Source organism: Eleutherodactylus coqui, chromosome 5 (genome assembly GCF_035609145.1).
Source record: "Eleutherodactylus coqui strain aEleCoq1 chromosome 5, aEleCoq1.hap1, whole genome shotgun sequence".
In the NCBI taxonomy this organism is placed as follows: domain Eukaryota; kingdom Metazoa; phylum Chordata; class Amphibia; order Anura; family Eleutherodactylidae; genus Eleutherodactylus; species Eleutherodactylus coqui.
Window position 1 is genome coordinate 269,168,872 of NC_089841.1, and position 23,985 is coordinate 269,192,856.

Here is a 23,985-nt window from a genome sequence, read left to right on the forward strand (position 1 = left end):
GGAAGGGTTGCTGGTTATGTTAGAAGAAGGTCTGCGGGCGACAACCGGCGCCGCTCTTTATTAGGGCTCAAAGCGTAAAAACATGAAGGACCATGGGTGCTGTCTGCGGGACTGTGCGCTACTCCAGCCGCCCCGTGTAACGGCCGCATGGGGGCGCTTCTCAGGGCTCTGCTATATAAGGTCACCCGGTGAAGCCCCGCCCCTCTGGGGGTCATTCGCTGCGGCTGCAGAGCTCCTACGGGGCGCTGTGAGGGACAAGTACACGCTGAGCCGAGGATGTTACAGCCGCGCCCCTAGTCCCACATCCCCACCAATGAGAGGAGGCCGTGCAGTCACGTGTCGCCGGGCGCCCGGTTGTGTAGGACACGTGACCCTCTGCCCGCGCTAACATGGCGGCGCCCTTAGAGCTCGTGCTGAGCACTGACGCGGCGGGACAGGTGGCCAACTGCTCGGCCTGGGATCCGCAGACGGGAGCGGCGCTGCTCACCTACCGCGGCGGGAACAGCTCGCCCCGCGGCCTGGCGCTGCTCGGCGGACAATACCTGCTGGGCGGGCAACTGGGGAAGAATTACATCAATGTGTGGGAGCTGCAGCGAAAGGTGCGTGCCGCCAGGGGGCGCCGTGCTGCTGCTGGGGGTTACAGCCTGCTAATGCCTTGTTGTCTCCCCGCAGGACCAGCTGCAGCAGAAGATCGTGTGCCCGGCGCCGGTCACCTGCCTGGCCGCCCCCGCCGGGGGGCTGTACGTGGCAGCGGGCATCGCCGAGAGCATCTACCTGTGGGAGGTAGGTACCGTCACCTGCTGTGGCCGTCCGTGCCGCAGTGAACACTGCAGATGCGCAATAGATATCAGCGGGCTGCTGGTGCGCAGTAGACTCACCGCCACACGGGCAGCCGCCCTCCGACCGCGCTCACACGGGCAGCCGCCCTCCGACCGCGCTCACACGCGCCAAAGTCCGTAGATCTCATTCACGCTGCAGGAAGAGCCTGTGCGCAGCCGACCTCCACCGCCGGTCCGTCGTTTGCTGGGGAGTCCGACTGCTCAACGAGGGGTGAATTCACGCTGCGCCGCGAACGGGGGAGGGGGGGGTCCGGATGCAGGATGCCCGCTGGGATCTGACATTCGCCCCGCGGGACGTGCGCAAATGTTAATGTAAAAGTGGCGTTACAGCAGGTCCTGTTCCAGTGCCGCGCGTCTCTCGTACGCCCGCAGGCCAGTAACTGGCACCACACGGGATCTATGGGGTCCGCCGCTCGCCAGCTGTCTGCCATCTCTGAGCTCTACCGGTCGCCGCGCTCCATCGACACGCAGCGAGCAAAACCGAGCGATAATCACTTTGTGTCACCGCAAACCGCCGCGCTATTTGTTCACTGGTCGGTTTACACGCCGTTCTTTCAGCCTTCGGCTTGCGGGGAGCGGCGATTGTTCCCCCAGCTGAGCACAGCGCCCCCCCGCCACCGCAGCAGAGAACGGCTTCCAATAAACCCCCCCCCCCCCCGCCAGAGCGAACGGGTACAGAGTCTGCAGCGCCGACGAGGGAAAACCGCACGGAGCGCTCACACCGCCATCTTCACGCTCAGCGAGCCGCACGGAGCCCTCACACCGCCATCTTCACGCTCAGCGAGCCGCACGGAGCGCTCACACCGCCATCTTCACGCTCAGCGAACCGCACGGAGCGCTCACACCGCCATCTTCACGCTCAGCGAGCCGCACGGAGCGCTCACACCGCCATCCTCACGCTCAGCGAGCCGCACGGAGCGCTCACACCGCCATCTTCACGCTCAGCGAGCCGCACGGAGCGCTCACACCGCCATCCTCACGCTCAGCGAGCCGCACGGAGCGCTCACACCGCCATCTTCACGCTCAGCGAGCCGCACGGAGCGCTCACACCGCCATCTTCACGCTCAGCGAACCGCACGGAGCGCTCACACCGCCATCTTCACGCTCAGCAAGCCGCACGGAGCGCTCACACCGCCATCTTCACGCTCAGCGAGCCGCACGGAGCGCTCACACCGCCATCTTCACGCTCAGCGAGCCGCACGGAGCGCTCACACCGCCATCTTCACGCTCAGCGAGCCGCACGGAGCGCTCACACCGCCATCTTCACGCTCAGCGAACCGCACGGAGCGCTCACACCGCCATCTTCACGCTCAGCAAGCCGCACGGAGCGCTCACACCGCCATCTTCACGCTCAGCGAGCCGCACGGAGCGCTCACACGGCCATCTTCACGCTCAGCGAGCCGCACGGAGCGCTCACACGGCCATCTTCACGCTCAGCGAGCCGCACGGAGCGCTCACACCGCCATCTTCACGCTCAGCGTGTGAAAGTATAAAAGTCGTTAATTTGTGCGTGTAAACCACGATTGCTGCGTGTAAACGGGGCTCCGGCCGGCGAGCGGTGAAAGCCCAGTATACTGCAGTACAGAAGTATTGTACATTGCACAAGCGGTGAGACCCCGTAACAGCTCTGACGGGCCCTACGGCTGCCCCCCCCCCCCCCCCCCCCCCGCGGCCTCTACCACTGGCACACACCCCTGCGGCCTCTACCGCTGCCACCCCTCACCCACCCCCCGCGGCCCCTAAATTACTAAAAGTTTTCCAGTCCGTTCAGTGGCGCCATGGTGAGTACAGCGCCCCCCTATGGACACAGATGAATGTTACTGTTGTGTGGGGGTTAACGGCGGTGTTGGGGGTTAACGGCGGTGTTGGGGGTTAACGGCGGTGTTGGGGGTTAACGGCGGTGTGGGGGATAACGGCGGTGTCTCCGCAGGTCTGCACAGGACATCTACAGGCCATTCTGAGCAGTCACTACCAGGATGTCACCTGCCTGACCTTCACCGATGACGGCAGCCACTTCCTCTCCGGGGCCAAGGACAGCCTGACTCTGGTGTGGAACCTCTTCAGGTGGGTGCAGAGCCGCAGTCTGCTGGCACATGTAGTCCTCCTGGGCTCCGGTTAGATCTCTACTCTTCACGGTGCCTCGCAGGGTGTAGAAGGGTCCCTGCCGTCTCCGGCACGCCGCGCTGTTGGTAAACTCCTCCGGAAGGGTTCTTTCTACACGTTCCTCTTCCTGCACGGGTTACGTGTTCCTGGGACATCGTCTTCTGTTAGGGAACGTTTACACGCAGCCGAAATGCTGTGAAATCTCTGCAGTGTAAAGTCGCCATCCACAACAGAGACGTGGGAGGAGCGCAGAGCATCTTCTGATGTCCGCAGCGGTACAGAGCCTGCTGGAGGCAGAATCCGCTGCTGAGCGGGCCTGACTGGTTTGGATGTGGAATTTGCCGCTGCAGAAAGTCCTAACCTATCCAGCCACCACAGCTCACGGACAGTCATAACCCTCCCACGAGGTGTAACCAGTCCCCGCGGGCACTCATAACCCTCCCACGAGGTGTAACCAGTCCCCGCGGGCACTCATAACCCTCCCACGAGGTGTAACAGCCCCCCGTAGCTCGCGGACATTCATAATCCTCCCTAGAGGTGTAACCGCCCCCCCGTAGCTTGCGGACACTCATAACCCTCCCACAAGGTGTAACCGTCCCCACGGACACTCATAACCCTCCCACGAGGTGTAACCGTCCACCGCAGCTCGCGGACACTCATAGCCCTCCCACGAGGTGTAACCGCCCCCCCCCGCAGCTCGCGGACATTCGTAATCCTCCCACGAGGTGAAACCGTCCCCCGCAGCTTGCGGACACTCATAACCCTCCCATGAGGTGTAACCGCCCCCCGTAGCTTGCGGACACTCATAACCCTCCCACGAAGCCCGCGGGCACTCATAACCTTGCCACGAGGTGTAACCGCCCCTGCGGCTCGCAGACACTCATAACCCTCCCACGAGGTGTAACCGGTCCCCACGGACACTCATAGCCCTCCCACAAGGTGTAACCGTCCCCACGGACACTCATAGCCCTCCCACAAGGTGTAACCGTCCCCCCGTAGCTCGCGGACATTCATAACCCTCCCACGAGGTGTAACCGTCCCCCGTAGCTCGCGGACACTCATAACCCTCCCACGAGGTGTAACCGTCCCCCGCAGCTCGCGGACATTCATAACCCTCCCACGAGGTGTAACCGTCCCCCCGTAGCTTGCGGACACTCATAACCCTCCCACAAGGTGTAACCGTCCCCACGGACACTCATAACCCTCCCATGAGGTGTAACCGTCCACCGCAGCTCGCGGACACTCATAGCCCTCCCACGAGGTGTAACCGCCCCCCGTAGCTCGCGGACACTCATAACCCTCCCACGAGGTGTAACCGCCCCCCCGTAGCTCGCGGACACTCATAACCCTCCCACGAGGTGTAACCGTCCCCCGTAGCTCGCGGACATTCATAACCCTCCCACGAGGTGTAACCGCCCCCCCGTAGCTTGCGGACACTCATAACCCTCCCACAAGGTGTAACCGTCCCCACGGACACTCATAACCCTCCCATGAGGTGTAACCGTCCACCGCAGCTCGCGGACACTCATAGCCCTCCCACGAGGTGAAACCGCCCCCCGTAGCTCGCGGACATTCGTAATCCTCCCACGAGGTGAAACCGTCCCCCGCAGCTTGCGGACACTCATAACCCTCCCATGAGGTGTAACCGCCCCCCGTAGCTTGCGGACACTCATAACCCTCCCACGAAGCCCGCGGGCACTCATAACCTTGCCACGAGGTGTAACCGCCCCTGCGGCTCGCAGACACTCATAGCCCTCCCACAAGGTGTAACAGTCCCCACGGACACTCATAGCCCTCCCACAAGGTGTAACCGTCCCCACGGACACTCATAGCCCTCCCACAAGGTGTAACCGTCCCCCGTAGCTCGCGGACACTCATAACCCTCCCACGAGGTGTAACCGTCCCCCGCAGCTCGCGGACACTCATAGCCCTCCCACAAGGTGTAACCGTCCCCACGGACACTCATAACCCTCCCACAAGGTGTAACCGTCCCCCGTAGCTCGCGGACATTCATAACCCTCCCACGAGGTGTAACCGTCCCCACGGACACTCATAACCCTCCCACAAGGTGTAACCGTCCCCCGTAGCTCGCGGACATTCATTACCCTCCCACAAGGTGTAACCGTCCCCACGGACACTCATAGCCCTCCCACAAGGTGTAACCGTCCCCCGTAGCTCGCGGACACTCATAACCCTCCCACGAGGTGTAACCGTCCCCACGGACACTCATAGCCCTCCCACAAGGTGTAACCGTCCCCCGTAGCTCGCGGACACTCATAACCCTCCCACGAGGTGTAACCGTCCCCCGCAGCTCGCGGACACTCATAGCCCTCCCACAAGGTGTAACCGTCCCCACGGACACTCATAACCCTCCCACAAGGTGTAACCGTCCCCCGTAGCTCGCGGACATTCATAACCCTCCCACGAGGTGTAACCGTCCCCACGGACACTCATAACCCTCCCACAAGGTGTAACCGTCCCCCGTAGCTCGCGGACATTCATTACCCTCCCACAAGGTGTAACCGTCCCCCCGTAGCTCGCGGACACTCATAGCCCTCCCACAAGGTGTAACCGTCCCCACGGACACTCATAATCCTCCCACAAGGTGTAACCGCCCCCCGTAGCTCGCGGACATTCATAATCCTCCCATGAGGTGTAACCTCCCCCCGCAGTTTGCGACCCTCATAACCCTCCCATGAGGTGTAACCGTCCCCCGCAGCTCGCGGACACTCATAACCTTCCCCCGAGGTGTAACCGTCCCCCGCAGACACTCATAGCCCTCCCACGAGGTGTAACCGCACCCCCCAGGCCGCTGACACAGGAAACGATGACAGATATCACTTATTTGCCACTGCGGACAGTATATACATGTAGATAGATTGTAGTTTAGTCGTTCACTCACTGTAGCGACTGCTGTATACGGCGACTCAGTGTGTTTGCCTGCGTGAAAAGTGCTACCAGTGAAACGTGACGTAGGTTGTCGGCCATGTTTACACGGAACATAAAACGTTCAATTCGACACGATCAACGATCCAACGCTGAGTTTCCGTGTAAGCGGGCGCGGAGAACCCGTTTATAAGTCTGGTAAATCTAGCAGTGATGCTACTCCAATCCTTCCCTTCGTCCCATGTGTAGAGCGCCGCTGGTGGCCGCGCCGCTGCATGCATGTGTCTTACGATGCTCGGAGGTGCTGTCTAACCTTGTTTATAGCCCGTGGGTGATGGCATCCACCACTAAGGCCCTTCTACACGGGACGAGCTGTAGGGCAAACCGTGTCCGGCCGTGCGTCCCAGTGGTGTTACACTGGAGGGAGTATCGCTCACAGCATGGAGGCGTTCGCCGGCCGCCTCCATTCACAGGGAGCAGTGCAAACGGCAGACCTTCACGTCTGCGGGCCTCGCCATTTGGTCAAATTCCCATGGGAGAGCGGGAATCTGAGCGATCCTCAACAATGATCATCCCGTGTAAAAGGGCCACTGTGTCCATTTAACAGATATGTCATGAATAGCCCGATGGCATCCATCACCCATAGTATAACGTGGTGTCCCTTTAACAGATGGGTCTGGGTTATCCCCGACGGAGACCGGCTGACCTGTGGCCAAGAAGCTCTCCAGACACGTCAGATGGATCACATGCAAATAAGATGGCACAATACCTCTGCAGCGCCACCTATTGGAAGGCAGCATTACTGCTAGCCAAGCCAGAAACCTACTGCACACTGATTAGGGGGAAACCGCCCCGAAACAGCCGTCTGTGTGGGTTCTGGCTTGGGTCTCAATTTCCAGTTATTGTTACAGGGCTTGTATAAAGGGTCAGACATTGGCTTGCAGGCATACTGCCTTCCAGCAGGTGGCGCTGCAGAGGTATTGTTCCGTCTTCCTTATTTGCATATTACCCAGAGCAGCCTCATAAGTCTCCTCACTAACCGTTTAGGCGCTCTCCTTAAGGAGAAGCGATGCCCTTCCCGACCCAAATGGATCACAGAACCGCAATGTTAAAGTAGCCTAAAGGAAGGCGTTTTATTGTAGATGTCCGCAGTGGCTGGATACTTTGTATCACACCATGTGCCAAAATGTGTGAGCGGTGCGGGCCCCCGTCTGTACGCAGTGCTCCCCATAGACTGCTATAGAGAGGTGTCACTCTTGTATGACTCCTTCCATGGGAGTCCCGGAAAGAACAAGCAGCGCTCGCCACTGTCTGTGACTCCCATAGACCTGAATGCTCCCCACCATCTCCTCCCGATCTCCTTACATCGCAGTGAGTCTACAGCGTGCTCCAGCGGTTATGGTCATGTTCATCTAAAGTCATCCCCCATTGGTCGCCTCAATCTAACGGTCGTCTTGCTCCAGTGTTTTGCAGGCTGAAGGCTCCCGGGGCCCCGAACCTCGTCACATGTGGACCCAACATTCACTCCCCATCACAGATGTACAGTGTGGATCCGGGGGGCCCCAATCCCGAGCAGTTACCTCTTCCTTGGACCAGACGGTTAAGGTAATTACTGCCGTGTCTCTATCAGAGAGCTGCTGGCCTTAAAGAGAATGCGGCGGCAGACGAGGACCCATTGTATTAATCCAGTTTTTATGTTAAAGGGGTTGTCCCGCGCCGAAACGGGTTTTTTTTTTTTCAACCCCCCCCCCCTCCGTTCGGCGCGAGACAAACCCGATGCAGGGACTTAAAAAAAAAAACCGCATAGCGCTTACCTGAATCCCCGCGCTCCGGTGACTTCTTACTTACCGGCTGAAGATGGCCGCCGGGATCTTCTCCCTCGGTGGACCGCAGGGCTTCTGTGCGGTCCATTGCCGATTCCAGCCTCCTGATTGGCTGGAATCGGCACGTGACGGGGCGGAGCTACACGGAGCTGATCTCCGGCACGAGCGGCCCCATTGAGAAAAGAAGAAGACCAGACTGCGCAAGCGCGTCTAATTTGGAGCTTAGATGCTGAAAATTAGACGGCACCATGGAGACGGGACGCTAGCAACGGAACAGGTAAGTGAAAAACTTCTTATAACTTCTGTATGGCTCATAATTAATGCACAATGTACATTACAAAGTGCATTAATATGGCCATACAGAAGTGTATAACCCCACTTGCTGCCGCGGGACAACCCCTTTAATCCTTTCCAATCCAATTTGTATCCTGGTTTTCCTAGAGGGCTTACTCTTTTTCTGCCGTTATACAACAGCACTGTATGCTGGCTAAAGCCAGTACTGCATGAGGTGACACGTTGGATAGGCTTTGACAGCAGAGAGGCTGGCAATATACAGTAAGAGAACCCCGACGGATGTCTTCCAACATCAGAGCTGTACAGCCTTAAATCATAATGTCTTCAGAGGTCAGACAGTGGATTGGAAAGGGTTAAACTTCTTAAGAATTTTTGCTTTGTATTTTCCCCATCCTTTGCTATCTATTTAATATGGTTCGGCTCTCACTCAGACTGATAGTTGGCCGACACGTCTCACTATCATCACAGGTATAGCGCTGATTGGCCCTAGTCTCAGCCAGCCAGCACTAGGCTTGTGTACTGCGCTCCCGGCGTCCGGCTCACTGGCGTCCGGCTCACTGGCGTCCGGCTCACTGGCGTCCGGCTCACTGGCGTCCGGCTCACTGGCGTCCGGCTCACTGGCGTCCGGCTCACTGGCGTCCGGCTCACTGGCGTCCGGCTCACTGGCGTCCGGCTCACTGGCGTCCGGCTCACTGGCGTCCGGCTCACTGGCGTCCGGCTCACTGGCGTCCGGCTCACTGGCGTCCGGCTCACTGGCGTCCGGCTCACTGGCGTCCGGCTCACCGGCGTCCGGCTCACCGGCTGTCTTTCCCTCTTCCTGATATTCGCGGCATTATTATTGGTTTCCCAATTCTAACGAAAATCTGAGTCTTTTCTCAGCAAAATGACAAATGAATCCGATTGGTTGCCCGGCCCTAATATTGTGTCTTCTCACCCTTTTACACCAAACAAGAACCCAACAATTCCTGTTTGCCCGAGCGAGCTGGTGACATCATGGCGCTTGTTCGCGCTCGTGCCACCTGTTTAGACTGGTAAATCATTGGGCATAGGGACCGTCTCGTTCTTTGTGGCACATTACATGAAGCCAACGGTTTTTATACCGTCTGAAATGGAATGACGAAGGGAAGCACCCGATTCTCGTTCATTATTGGCATTTACACTGAAGGATTATCGCTCCCTTTAGTCCATTTGTACAATAACCGTTCCCTCTGAACGCACCTTCAGTCACATCTAAAATGGCATTATAGGGGTTAGTTTACAAAAGTCTAATTTATCGCAAATACTTTTGCTTTACTGGTCGCTTACATGCCAACGTGCCAGCTCCCACACTAAAGATGGCCGCCAAGAGGAGCACTGGATGCTACCGCCTGCAGCTCGGCTTGTGGTCCGTCCCGTCGCCAAACAGCAAACTGTTTTGTGAGGGCCCGCACTGTAATAGCTTCCTCTCCGAGGTTCAGCGTTGCGGGCGGCGTTGACTTTAATGGCCGTCATACTAACATTCTGTCCCTTTCTATATCTCTAGCTTTGGGATGTCGCATCCGGGGAGCTCCTGTTGTCCGTCCTCTTCGATGTTCGCATCATGTCGGTAACATTTGACCCGGCTGAATATCACTTATTTTGTGGGGGAAGCGACGGCTCCATATTCCAGGTGGATCTGTGTGAATGGGTAAGAGGCTTTCGGCTGTCTGGGTCAGAAGATTAAAGCGGCCCGCTGTGCGCGGCTGTAGCATGTCCGCCATGGGCGGTTGTAGCGTGTCCGGATCCGTGTATACATTATGTTTAATACATGCAGCCTGTGCTATTGTACTGCTTATTACATGTACAACCCTATTGTTCTCTGTGGGTTGCATATTAAACACTGTCCATATACAATACATTGCGGATGTGTGGCATTCAATACGCAACGCCACCAATGAGACGGCACTAGTCACGCTGCACATGACGGTGTACATGAGATACGCTGCCATGCGCAGTGATAGCGGACTCACACGGCGGTAACATACTGCGTGGCACATGCGGCATTTTCTCTATATGGCTGTGGGAATGAGCCCTGAATCTGCCAGGTTAGGGGTGGCCCACATATTCTGATCTGTATTTTCCTTTTATCCTTCCAGCCGGTGCAGCGAGACAAAACCTTCAGCGCTGAACAGGAGAAGGTGTTCCGAGGACACCGGTGAGAAGGGCTTCTGGCTTTTGCTCTAGACTCAGACTGACGCTTCTTCTTTCCAACCAAACTTCTGCAGATCCTATTAGATTTGGTTGGAGACATGCTGACCAGCTTGTAAGTCCGCGGGGGCCGTCCGCCACCAACGGTGCCACTCGTGCCACCAATCCGGCATTGCTTTGTGGTTTCCACAATGCAAGTGACTTAGTTTGTAGAAGAGAGGAGCGGCATCGTTTTACTAAATTGTTTAATGGAGAAAACCCTGCTTTGCTGCCCCCAGCGAGCGATCACAGGGCAGCGGGCCACTTCATGTGCCCAACGTATGTTAAAGGGGTTTTCTATGAATTTAACAAAATAGCTGCCGTCCGTGTATCCTGTGAGAAGCCCACCCTAGACTGGATGGGGAAGGGCTACCAGATACAAACAATGTGGGGTTAAACTCCACCGCTGTCATGGAGATGAGATGGCAAAGAAGTGAAATAATGATGTGCCCGTTACTACAATGGCACCAAATGTAGGCGGCGGGTTCCCACAATTACGGGATCATTTTTCTAGTTTCTAAAAATAGAAAAATCACAAGCTAGCAGCGTGGGCACACATCACGTATTCTGGATAACAGATGCCCCTAACGGAATGCCAGTGTCCCATGCCACCATGTGCCCACTTGATGCAGAATGCCAGTGTCCCATGCCAACCTGATGCAGAATGCCAGTGTCCCATGCCAACCATGTGCCCACCTGATGCAGAATGCCAGTGTCCCATGCCACCATGTGCCTACCTGATGCAGAATGCCAGCATCCCATACCAGAATGTGCCCACCTGATGCAGAATGCCAGTGTCCCATGCCCACCTGATGCAGAATGCCAGTGTCCCATGCCCACCTGATGCAGAATGCCAGTGTCCCATGCCAACCATGTGCCCACCTGATGCAGAATGCCAGCGTCCCATGCCAACCATGTGCCCACCTGATGCAGAATGCCAGCGTCCCATGCCAACCATGTGCCCACCTGATGCAGAATGCCAGTGTCCCATGCCAACCATGTGCCCACCTGATGCAGAATGCCAGTGTCCCATGCCAACCATGTGCCCACCTGATGTAGAATGCCAGCGTCCCTTCCACAATGTGCCCACCTGATACAGAATGGAAGTGTCATAAAACTGAACCCCCTTCTCTGTTTTTGCACTTGTTACCTTCTGCTTTTATTCTGAATGAAAAATCTTCTCCATCCGCTGTGCCCCATAAATGCCAGGCAGGGGGGCCGGACTGAAACCCTTCCGGGAGTCTGTTGGCAGCCACTAACTGATCGCGGATCTTTCTACTCGGGAGAATTGGAGGATTATTTTACGGGCTTCATTTATTTGGCTTTAACAACCGCATTCATGTAGAAGAGGAGGAAGCGGGGGGGGGGGGGGGGTAGTTTGTGGGTTCTCTTAGTTTGTTTCCACTTTTCCTATAAAGCACAGAGAAATCTATGGAGTGAGTGGAGCGAATATCTGTAAGCTTTTACCTCACTTCCTGGCACAAACCACTGACACTGGAGCTTTCTGCGCCGCCCTGCTACTTTTTCTAAACGTCCATGTGGCTTGTCGGGAAGGAGTAGTTACCACCGGACCAGCAGGGGCATGGAGCATTGACTCCACAAACTGGGGTACATTATATCAGACATCTTCGCCAGGCCCCTATATGAAGACTGTACAGCCCTGCGGGATATGAATGGGCCATATGAGGGAGTGCAATGCATGAAGTCTAGCGCTGTACACCGCACTGATGCTTGCCGTAGATTTGCCAGAACCTCCGACAGATGGAAACGAGGCCCTAGTGCCGGGGTCAAAACTGAATATATATATATATATATATCTATATATAAAATTGAATGTATGCCTGTCTGTCTGTCTGCCTGCCTGCCTGCCTGCCTGTTTGTCCTTTATGCACTACTACACCATTCATCCGATCACCAGGAATCTTTGGGAAGTTGTTGAGTACACTCCTGGGAAGATTATAGGCATAGTACATTTATACTACGATAAATGGCGCGCGTGCGAGCGTCGTCAACAGTTACGCCCCCCCCCCCCACGTAGATCGTTCGATTTCCATCATTGCCACTAATTCTCTCACTTCCCGATATTGTAGAAACATGAAATTTGGCAGGGGCATTCACTATGTCATAAATAGGAAAAGGTAATGGGTCCCAACTCGATTATTCAATTCTATGCGCCAAACAATTAGACTCCAAATTTTACGTACGGAATCTAATTCTCTCACTTCCTGATATATATAAATGAATGTATGTCTGTCTGCCCTTTATGCATTACTACACCATTCATCCAATCGCCATGAGACTTTGGGAAGTTGCTGAGTACACTCCTGGGAAGATTACTGGTATAGCACAACTATCCTACGATAGGTGGGGCGCGTGCGAGCATCGTCGACAGTTATGCCCCCCAGACAAAGATCGTTTGATTTCCATCTCAAGCACGAAAGCAAAAGGCATTACGAGCAACGGGATGAGTGCTCAACTACAAAATGATGCATCAGCCGAACATATCACAAGACAATTCCTGGATATTGAGAATGCTGAGGTAAAATGAATGCTGCGCTGTGATTGGTGGCTACTCCTTATACTACTGAGGTTGCACGAAAGCTACGCTGCGATTCGTTGTTATATATTATACCACTGAGGTAACATGAAAGCTGCGCTGTGATTGGTTGTTATTTCTCTTACTGCTGAGGTAACATGAAAGCTGCGCTGTGATTGGTTGTTATATTTTATACTGCTAAGGTAACATGAAAGCTGCGCTGTGATTGGTTGTTATCTAGATATATAAAAACGAATGAATGTCTGTCTGTCTTCGCAGCAACGCGCGACGGGTACGCTTGTGTGTGTATGTGTATGTGTATGTGTGTGTGTGTGTGTGTGTATGTGTGTGTGTGTGTGTGTGTATGTGTGTGTGTGTGTGTGTGTGTTTTTTATATATATATATATATATATATATATATATATATATATATAAATTTTATTTTTTTCCCCTGTGTGGTTATGCATATAACGGATGGAAGAGAAAAGCGCAGTATATAATGTAGACAGTCATTCATAAACTTCTCTTTGAAATGCTGCATTTTAGGGCGACCAGCTGCTGCCGCTTCGGTCTTCACGCTCCCTGCGTCTGACATTTGTTCTTGGGCCGGCTTATGGAGCATTAGTCACACGCTGGCATCCCCATAAACACATCACAGATGGGGAAACGTCCAACATATTGTTCAGCCAACATCTGCTGGGACCGAACGTTCATGTAACTAATGCGACCTTCGGTGTCAGATCTTCTGCACTAGGGCCAACCTTTAAAGGAAAACCTCATCCAGCGGTTACTCCTTCCTTTTTACCAAAGCCCTGGCCATGGTCTTGTGGCACGGGGGCAAATGGTCAGACCTTCACCTATATAGTGGATGTCTGATTTGGGAATACAGGCAGCGCTGTCAGATAGATTATACTATTTGCGGGGGGGAATTATTGGTCGCAGCAGAGACCGCTCCATAATGTTGTGGTGCCTAAATAGATGACCTCTTGTTTGACTCTAGAGACCAGGTGACGTGTCTTTCGGTGTCATTGGATGGGAGTATGCTAGTATCAGGATCTCACGATGAGACTGTATGTGTTTGGGACATCCACAGCAAGCAGTGCCTGCGGACGGTGAACCACAGAGGTACGGACTCTTCTTGTCTTACAATCTAATATCTGCAGTCAGAGAATAGTTTGCTGATGGGTTTCTCCGGTGTTTGTAGGTCCGGTGACCAATGCCGTCATCATACCTGCACCAGGAAACATGTTACGAGCCGACAGTAAGCCGAGCTTCCCCCTTCCTCGCTTTAGTAAACACTTCCAGAGTGCCGAGGGCTGCGAGGGTTCTGAGAGTGATGGCGTCATTTTGCGGCTTGGCAAACAGCAAGTGAGTTTTATTAGATCAGATGAGATTATGATATGTCGTTTCCCCTTTTGTATTCCGGTGGCCATAACTTTTTGAGTTTTTCATCAATGTAGCTGTGTGACACCTTGTACATTGTGGGACGAGTGCTAGCTTTCTATAGGAATCAATTTTGTTTACGTACAATGTATATGAAGCACTTTTTTTTTTTTTGGCTGAGGTCAATTAGGAAAAAAAGCAATTTCTCATCCGTATCATTGAGGGACACAGCTTAAAGATCATGGGGTTTAGCTCCTGCCACTAGGATGCCAGCACTAAGCAGAAAAGGTGTTAGCTCCTCCTACTTCGCTATACTGTCCCTGCAGGAGACTAAGATAATCAGGTTTTAGCTTGGTGTCTGTAGGAGGCAGATCTGTCTTTGTCACTGCTCCCCAAGGACTGTTGGATTTGGGGAATAATGGGGAGGCAGGACTCTCCCTGTTACCCCACCAGAGCGATGTACTCTCCAATGCAAGGCTCTTGGGTCAGGCAAGAGTCCACACTACCGATGAAAGTGCTTGAACTTCCTGACATTCTTCTATCTCTTAATCATTTCACTCTCCAACTAACTGGTCATCCAGTTTGGGTCCAGACTGAATGTGCCATAGCTGACGTGTACATAAATCAACAGGGCAGAATCCACAGCTGAAGGGTCGAGCGGAAGCTATGAAAGTCATGACCTGGGCTGGAGATCACCTCCCGAACTCTCAGTGGTTCACATGTCAGGGGTGGACAACTGAATGGCCAATTTTCGCAGCAGACCGTTTACCTGGGAGAATAGGGGTCTGCATCCCAAAGTCTTTTGCGCAATTTCACAGAGATGGGGGCCATCTGGACGTTGACCTGATGGCATCCAAAATCAGGCACAAGGTGCAAGCCTTTGTGACCAGATTTCGGGACCCCAAGCTCAACTGGTAGACGCACTTGTAATCCCAAGGATGGACTTTGTTTCCAAATGTCTCCCCCCCCACACACACTCACACACTACCCCCTCCTTCTGAATAATCTCACAACTTCACAATAAAATCAAGATGGAGGGTTTCCCAATGATTCTCCTCAGATTGGCCCCGCAGGGCGTAGTATACAGATGTTGTGGATCCGCTTGACAACTCTCCATGGCGCCTTCCTCTTCGGGAGGATCTTCTCCCACAAGGACCCCTCTTCCATCTGAGATTGCCCACACTTCATTTAATAACATGGTGGTTAAAGCTGCAATCTTGAGAGACTGTAATTTTGCAGAGCCAGTCAATCAATCTATATTGAGCGCTAGAAAACCACCTTCTCGGGTTTATCATTGCGTTTGGAAGAGTTTTTTTTTCTCTGGTGTGAACATCGTGGCTTCCACCCAGTGTGTTTTTCCTTATCCCGCTTCCTGTCTTTCTTACAGTAGGGATTAGATGTTGGCCTGAACTTCAGATCCCTGAAAGTGCCTGTCCGTACTTTACTGCAAGGGGTCACTCGTGCTGCCCCTCCGTACTGTTCTCCTATAGCTCTTTGGGACCTTAATCTAGTGCTGGACTGCTGCAATCTCATCCATTGGAACTGTTGGGCGAAGTTCCAATGCGCCTTCTGACCTATAAGGTGGCTTTCCTGGTGGTGGTTGTTTCGGAGCTGGCAGTCTTGTCAGCCAAAACGTCTGTTCACCATCTTTCATCAGGACAAGTTGGTGTTGCATCCAGTCGCATCTTTCCAAGGTGGTGTCAGTGTTCCACCTTAACGAGGATATGGTCCTAACATTTTTCTGCCCTGCCACAGTTCATCCGAGACAACATGCCCTTCACACACTGGATCTAGCCATAGTCTTGCCGATCTGTCAGATGGCCCCTTTTTAGGTGCTCTGATTGGCTTTTCCGAATTCTGGATGGTTGAGACAGAGTCTTCTGGGCGTCAGAAGTCGTCATTTCTCACTGAATTCGATCTGCGGTGGAAGAAGCCTATTGTGCCAGGAGCAGGGCACCTCCATTCCGTGTTATGTACTGGGGCTCGACTGTCTAGGTGTAAAAAGACGCTAGATTGTCTTGTCTGCACAACTTTTCAAAGTTTTACCGAGTGCATAGTCCCGCAACTGCAGATATTTCCTCGGTCGTAGGGTTTTACAGGCGGCTGTAAACTGTCCCTCCGGGGGACTGCACTGGGATGTCCCATGGTCTTTGAGCTGGATCCCCCGATGATCAGGATGGGAAAACAAGATTTTTGTACTGGCTGTAAAATCTTTGCCCTTTTCGCAGGGGACACTGCATCCTCCAAGAATTGTTACTTTCTTTATGTTTTTTCCTCCTGGTTGAAGTGTTCCCTTTGTTCTTGCACGTGACGCCATTCTGAGTTATATTTTCCGCTACGGGGCCAGAATTGGTCATCAGTGGTCAAGGCTGGAAGAATAACGGACAACTTCACGCCCATTTACATCGATGGAAGCAATGTCTTCTATTACAGTTTTGGCTCCTCTGTGTGGTTGGAGGCCGAAGTGTAATAGAAAGCATCAGTCCCATTGATTTCAATGAGTGTGAACCCGTCTGTTATATTTTCAGCCCTGACCACCGGTGCCGACATCTGGCCCCCGCTGCACTGTCGGCAAACCGGACCATTAGCTGATTGGCAGGGATCTCGAGCTGCAGACTCCTGATGATCAACTATTGATGACCTACGCTAAGGATCGGTCATCGTAGTAGGGTCCTGAAATGCCTCTTAAATTTGCAGTAAGTATCTGGGGACTCTGCTGTATGAAGGGAACAATGAATGGTAGTTCAGCTGCGGGTGCGTGCAGGTTTAAAGTTGGCATAATTCATGTTTTTTTCCTCTTGCTGCTTTTGTACAACTTAGTGTTTTCTATTATAGGGATCAGAGGAAACTTACTTGCAGCGAGCGGAACAATTACACCTCTTGCTGGGTGAAACTGAAGGCAAGGTGAGTGCTGGATTCCTTAAGGGGATTTTCCGAATTCTAGCTGTCTTGTTGCAGGAAGCGGATAGCTCCATACATTGTGCAGTAGGCAGGGTTGGTACTAGAGTCTTCCCATATATTACCAACCTGTGCCACTGTGCAGTGTACGGCGTGGTCTGCTTCCTGCAGCAAAACTGCTAGAAGTGGGACAACCCCTTTAACCCCTTAGCAACCCCTGACTGTAAATGGACATTGCTGCCTGCGCTCTGTGCAGCAGTGACATAAATTTGTTGGTGACTCTGCTGACCATCGCCACCACCCACAGAGTAAAAAGAAAACGTAATGAGGATAGTACGAATGTCATAGGTGATTGGTTCAGGTCCCAGTGATGTCATCACTGCCCGCCAATCACAGTGCCGGCCGGAGAAGTTTGTTTACTACATTAATTTTACATAACATGGTTATTCCATCAATTATCGATACCACGTATATACGTACATCGAGAATGTTAGTAAGTGAACCTTCATGTTTTAAAGTGCTGCCGTATATACGAAGTTTCCTAAATTGCTCAGAAGCATCTTAAATGTGCTTGCAAAATGAAGAAGTGGAAATATATACCTGATGAAAATAAAAAAAATGAGTACAATTATACATGTACACACAGTCATACGGAAGTGAAAAACATGAAAAACAAATGTAAAACATTTATTACCTCATTCTTGGCATTTTTAATAAACATACAAATTTGTGTATTTTGCACCTAAAGTTCAATATCGAGGAAAAAAAAATACTTGGATGAGTAAAACGAGTTATTCTCTGCTAAAAAGAAAAGAGTTGTCCGGTGTCTCCAGCAGAGCGAAGTGTGATTGTTCCCGGCAAGAGAAACCAAGTAATCCTGTAGACATGAGACCTTTTAATAGCCAACAAGGATACATGATGTTACAGCGAGCTTTCCAGCCTCTCGGGGTTCTGCCTCGGGCCTGAAGAAGAACCCTCAGTAGGTTTGAAAGCTCGCTTTTCTCTGTTAAAGTGACAGATGCCATATTTTTAACATTTTTGGCCTGGTGATTAAGGCTAAATAGACTTGGTATTGAAGGGTTAAAGGCTTATGGATACCTTGGGGGTGGGGTGGTAAGTGGACACTAAGTGTAAACCTACCCTGAGGACGCTTCTGCACAGAATCATTATAATTTCAAAAAAAATCTCTGGATCATTTGAATTTGAACGATCATCTCGGCGTAAACAACCCGGCCGAACGATGAAGGATCATTCGTTCTCTTAGGCCTCATGTCCACGGGCAAAAGAAGAATTAAAATCCGCAGCGGATTTTGACTCTTCTCCTGCCCGCGGATCCGCACCCCATAGGGATGCATTGCCCACCTGCGGGTAGATAAATACCCGCGGATCGTCAATAAAAGGGATTTTAAAAAAAATGGAGCATGAAAAAATCTGGACCATGCTCCTTTTTCGTGCGGGTCTCCCGCGGGGACGGATCCCGCGGGCTTCTATGGAAGCCGTCCGGATCCGCGGGAGACCTAAAATAGGAATTTAAAAGAATTTACCCATCCGGAGCGGACCGCGAAGGTCTTCTCTTCCTCACGGCCGGATCTTTCTTGCTTCGGCTCGGCGGATGTGCCCGGCGCATGCGCGCGGCACGTCGGCGACGTGCCTCCGGCGTGACGAGTTCATCCGCCGGCCGAAAAAGAAGATCCGGCCGTGAGGAAGAGAAGGCTTTCCCCGCCCGCGCCGGATGAGTAAATTCTTTTAAATTCCTATTTTCAGCGCTCATGTCCGCGGGGCAGGAGGGACCCGCTGCGGATTCTCCATGTAGAATCCGGAGCGGGCCTGATTTTCCCCGTGGACATGAGGCCTTAGCCATTTTATGCCAGCATAGAAGCCGTCGTCGGCTCGTTTGCTTGATGGTTTCTATTATTCAGTCGTTCTCATTGACTGCTACAGCAAACTAAATCTTGTTTAAGAAAAGAATTCGTTGTTTTTGAGTCGGCTGCCGGAGCGCACAAACCCGCGCCATCGTTTACTTGGGGGAGCGATGATCACTAGGTGTAAAGTAGGAGATCTATCAGTGCGCTGGTCAGCCCAGCCCGTGGCGGCCATCGCCTAGCACTATAATGTATGCGTTATCACTCTAATGGTATTTGTTGCTTCTCCCCCAGAACCTTTCTGGCATCGTAGAACAGCTTCGCTCTCGGACGTCCGAACTGGAGGATGAGCTGAATATGGTGCGGAAGATCAACAAGGATCTGTTTGACTTCTCAGCAAACATCATCACCAAAACCTGACGCAGTCCATGAAATGTGCTCAATGCGGACATTATCATCTTCCTGTTATGTTTCTGTAGAAGCAGGTTTTTCTGTGTTCCCCTTGCCCCTCCCACTCCTGTAGGATAGTAAATAGGCACTTGGATAGGCCACCGTAGATTTTTCTACAACCAGGATAATAGGATCTCCTCTCGGAGGTGCAATAGCCAACCTTCGTCAATTCATATTAAAAGGATTTTTCTGTTTGTTTCCCCCTTATTGTTCAAGGATTTTGTTGCCATAACTGAACTTTCGTTGTATTCTGTTCACTGAGCGTATTGCCACTTGGTGCCACATCTAAAAAGTCAGTGCGCCTAATGCGAGGACCCATCGGCACCTTGCACTGTTTGCGTAGTCCATTGGCTACTGGCACGTAAATAGTAGAGGCGCACTACCTCCACCATGTTGTGTGCTGAGAGAATCAAGTTAAGAAATAATACAGATTTTTTTTTCAAAAATGACTGAAGTCCATTTATAAAATATTTTGCGCCTAAAGGAACCTTTCCACGGGGCAGGTGTCACCCGAATCATCTCTGATAACAGCAGCTACGAACAATGGCCGCCCCTCGTACAAGCGTCTGCAGACAGGGCAACACATTGCCCCATTTGTCGGAGTCTTTTGTTTTTTAGCTCCCCTACAAACCCAGTGACTAATGGGCTGTATAGGCATAGGAGGGCTAGTTGCCGGAGGTCTGCCAGGTCCGGTGTGCTCGACAGCCGGCTCGTGTAAAGGGGCCTTTACTACATAAAACTAATTATTTTTTCTATTTAAATGCCTAAGTTGCTAATTGTATAACGACGTTATGGCCCTGTAGACGTGTAAACAGAAGTCAATGCTTCAAGCCGTATCAGGAGGCACGGAATCTTTAAAGATGGACTCGTTGTGAAAAGAGAACTCCATGTATCTGTTGGTACACATTATATTGGAGCAAGTTTTGTGAGTGGAGTTAGAGGGAGAGAGCGGAGTTACTGATGCGGTAAAGGTGGGCTTGTGATACGTTTCTATAATATGAGAAGCATTTATAAGCTCTTGTTATTGTAACCAAACGCTATTGAAAGGGCAAAGTGCGGCGCAGAACGGTAATAGACCAAAAGTTAAACCCCAAAGCCATAGTTTTGCTCAGTTATAGCTAGAGATGAGTGAGCGTACTCGGAAAAGCACTACTCGCTCGAGTAATTTGCTTTATCCGAGTATCGCTGTGCTCGTCCCTGAAGATTCGGGTGCCGCTGCGGCTGACAGGTGAGTCGCAGCGGGGAGCAGGGGAGAGCGGGCGGGAGAGAGGGAGAGAAAGATCTCCCCTCCGTTCCTCCCCGCTCTCCCCTGCAGCTCCCCGCTCCGTGCCGGCACCCGAATCTTTAGCCCCGAGCACAGTGATACTCGGATAAAGCCAATTACTCGAGCGAGTAGTGCTTTTCCGAGTACGCTCGCTCATCTCTAGTTATAGCCCATATGAGATCTTGTCTTAGTTTGGGATCTGCTCCCATTCTGTTAAGAGACGTATAGACCAAAGCTACGGCTGTGTGAATGACACATTTGGCAGCACTGAAGTAATGTCGAGTTACACGCTATATAAAAGAATGTGCAGCGTACCAAGCCTGAACATGTATGGCGCACAGCCAGAATACTAGCCTGACCCGAGATCTGCTAACCATTTCAGGTAGAATAGAGGAATGTGCTGCAGAACACAAACTCTTCTGTCTACTTCTTATTGTCTAATAAACTTTTAAGGGATTTGTGCCAACATTTTTAAATGACTTCAAGGGGTTGTCCCGCGCCGAAACGGTTTTTTTTTTTTTTTCAATAGCCCCCCCATTCGGAGCGAGACAAACTTGATGCAGGGGTTAAACAAGAAAACCGGACAGCGCTTACCTGAATCCCCGCGCTCCGGTGACTTCTTACTTACCTGCTGAAGATGGCCGCCGGGATCTTCTCCCTCGGTGGACCGCAGGTCTTCTGTGCGGTCCATTGCCGATTCCAGCCTCCTGATTGGCTGGAATCGGCATGTGACGGGGTGGAGCTACAAGGAGCCGCTCTCCGTAACGAGCGGCCCCATTCAGAAAAGAAGAAGACCGGACTGCGCAAGCGCGGCTAATCCGGCGATTAGACGCTGAAAATTAGACGGCACCATGGAGACGGGGACGCCAGCAACGGAGCAGGTAAGTGAATAACTTCTGTATGGCTCATAATTAATGCACGATGTACATTACAAAGTGCATTAATATGGCCATACAGAAGTGTATAGACCCACTTGCTGCCGCGGGACAACCCCTTTCAGTCCTGAAAGAAAAGGAAAAAAATGATATTAGAACATGGTCAGAGGTGCAGGTTTTGGAACATTGAGAAGAAATTGTGCTTTTCTGTCAGTGGGTTAAAAAGAAAAGGATATATCAGTGTTTCCCAACTCCAGTCCTCAGGGACCACCAACAGGTCATGTCTTCAGGATATCCTATGGTAAGAACACCCGTGGCAATGTCTAAGGACTAACAATAATTACATCACCTGAGGAAATCCTGAAAACATGAGCTGTGGCGGTCCCTGAGGACTGGGGTTGGGGGAGCACTGGGATATATGAAGGGAGGACTTGTACTGCTTCTTGTTGGATCAGCGTTTGGCTCAGAGAACGACTTCACCCACCCCACCAAAAAAAAAAAAAAAAGAACCCACAGAGGAATTTCCAAATTTTCCAGGGCATGAGGACAGAATTGAGGAAAGCAATCCCACCACAGCCTTTGCCATAAGCTGAAGCCCTTAGTTGGGTCCCCTTCAAAGGTAACTTTTATGGATATGTAATAAAACATAATAGCAATGAATTAGACCAGTTTTGTCTATTGTATTCTATTCAGACTCGAAGAGAAACCCTACCCTACCCTGCCTTGCTGATTTTGCGCAAATATCAGGATCACGACTAAAGACCCAACAAGTGTTGAAAAATGTACAGCTTTAGCGATCATTTTAGATCAAGTGTTCATGGATGCTGATGTCCATTAACACTTCATTAGCTTCATTTGCATGTAAAAGGACCCTGGGAGCAGTTTGCAGATCATAGCATGTGGTCTGAGCTCTGCACACAGCTCTTTTGTTCTGGCATGGGCTGTAGGCAGAATACAATGTAATCTCCGACTCCCGTGGAGAGCACAGTCTGTGGTTTGTGTTATCTTCTCTCCAGCTGAAGGATGGATTTTAAGCTCACCTTAAAATTATCATTCAGCGAAAAGTAAACGATAGCCATGTTTACACGCAATGATGATCACTCACATGCCATAGTTTGAACGAATTTTGAGCGCTAATCATTGCGTATAAATGGGCCTTAACACTTGGTGCGCTACCATGCAGGAATACACTGCTATGGGCTAAAGTTAGGGCAAGTGATTGGATCCCTGCATGAACTGCCAGCATGTGTGATAAATGCTGCCAGATGAAGTAAGTCTAGGATGAGCTTTTACAGGATGGACCTCATGAGGCTCTGTGCTAAAACACCAGCTGCCCCAACAATACGTGCATAAATACACATCACTCGCGGGACTCTGGTCTTGGGCAAAGTCTCCTACAATTTTCCCACATGACCCAAGCTCAGGTCATAACTATAGCAGAATAGAGAAAGAAGGGGAGTTATGACAACTTGTTTCAGCGCCACACTGGTGCCTTAATCTGGCCCATAATACCCTGTTTCCCTGAAAATAAGACATAGCATGATTTTCCAGAATTTTTGAGGATGCAAAATGATTTTTCAGACTTTTTGAGGATGCTTGAAATATAAGCCCTACTCCAAAATTAAACCCTGCTAACAGTTAATTTAAAAAGTCTATTTAAATAGTGTCCAGGCAGCTATACATGTAAAAAAAGCTAAACCTTTTTGAACAAAAATTAATATAAGACACTGTCTTATTTTCGGGGAAACACGGTACACAATACAGACTGATGAAGACCTTTAGAAGGAGCAGGGAAGGTGGCCGATGGCGTCACGGTAATTGTTATCAGATCCACGGGACCACTTGCTAGTTAGGGACATTAACCCCTTAGTGAATGGCTTATCCTATTTTTACGTCCTGCAGAGGCAGGACATGTATGAAGGGAGATCGAGGGGGGACTTCCATACATCCCAGGTGCTGGCTGTTTCTAACAGCTGACACCTGGCGGCAACAGCTGTGATGAGTCTCGCGGCTCATCGGAGCTGTTAACCTTGTAAATGCCACTGTCAATTCTGACATCGGCATTTAAATACCTGAAACGATGTTTGGGGGGTCCCGTGCAGCTCCCCCGTGATGAGATCGCAGGAGCCGTGCGGGTATAATGGCAGCTGGGGGCCTTCTGAAAGGCCCCTGGGCTGTCTTGCAGATAGACTGTATGCCCGATCGAATACTGCAGGAGTGATCAAAGCATTGCAAGTTTAAAAAAAAAAGTAATAAGAACAAAGTTTTACTAATTGCCATATTTTTAATAAAATAATCTAAATAATAAAACAAAAATACATTTTTGGTATTTCTGCGTCCGTAAGAGTCCGATCTATCAAAGCAACGCCAGAAATATGCTTTTTTGGTCCTGCGAAGAATGAGCCCTCACACAACTATGTCGATGGGAAAATAAAAAAGCTCTAGTGCGCAGAAGACGGCGGCAGAAACTAATTTTAAAAAATTCTGAAAAAAAATACTAGTACAGCAAACGAAACGACACAAGTTTGGTATGGGAGTAATCGTACGGACCCACAGAATAAAGTTAT

General features: G+C 51.4%; 1 protein-coding gene across 1 annotated transcript; it reads left to right on the forward strand.

The window, feature by feature from the left end:
• Positions 1 to 256: 256 nt before the first annotated feature.
• On the forward strand, positions 257 to 20,040 carry WDR18 (WD repeat domain 18). Its single transcript, XM_066604658.1, has 10 exons — positions 257 to 599; positions 673 to 783; positions 2,770 to 2,903; positions 7,292 to 7,433; positions 9,468 to 9,611; positions 10,060 to 10,118; positions 13,687 to 13,811; positions 13,891 to 14,054; positions 16,905 to 16,973; positions 19,124 to 20,040. Exons 1-10 carry the CDS (start codon positions 390 to 392, stop codon positions 19,247 to 19,249), a joined length of 1,284 nt encoding a protein of 427 aa, XP_066460755.1. The 5' UTR covers positions 257 to 389; the 3' UTR covers positions 19,250 to 20,040.
• The last annotated feature ends 3,945 nt before the right edge of the window (positions 20,041 to 23,985 follow it).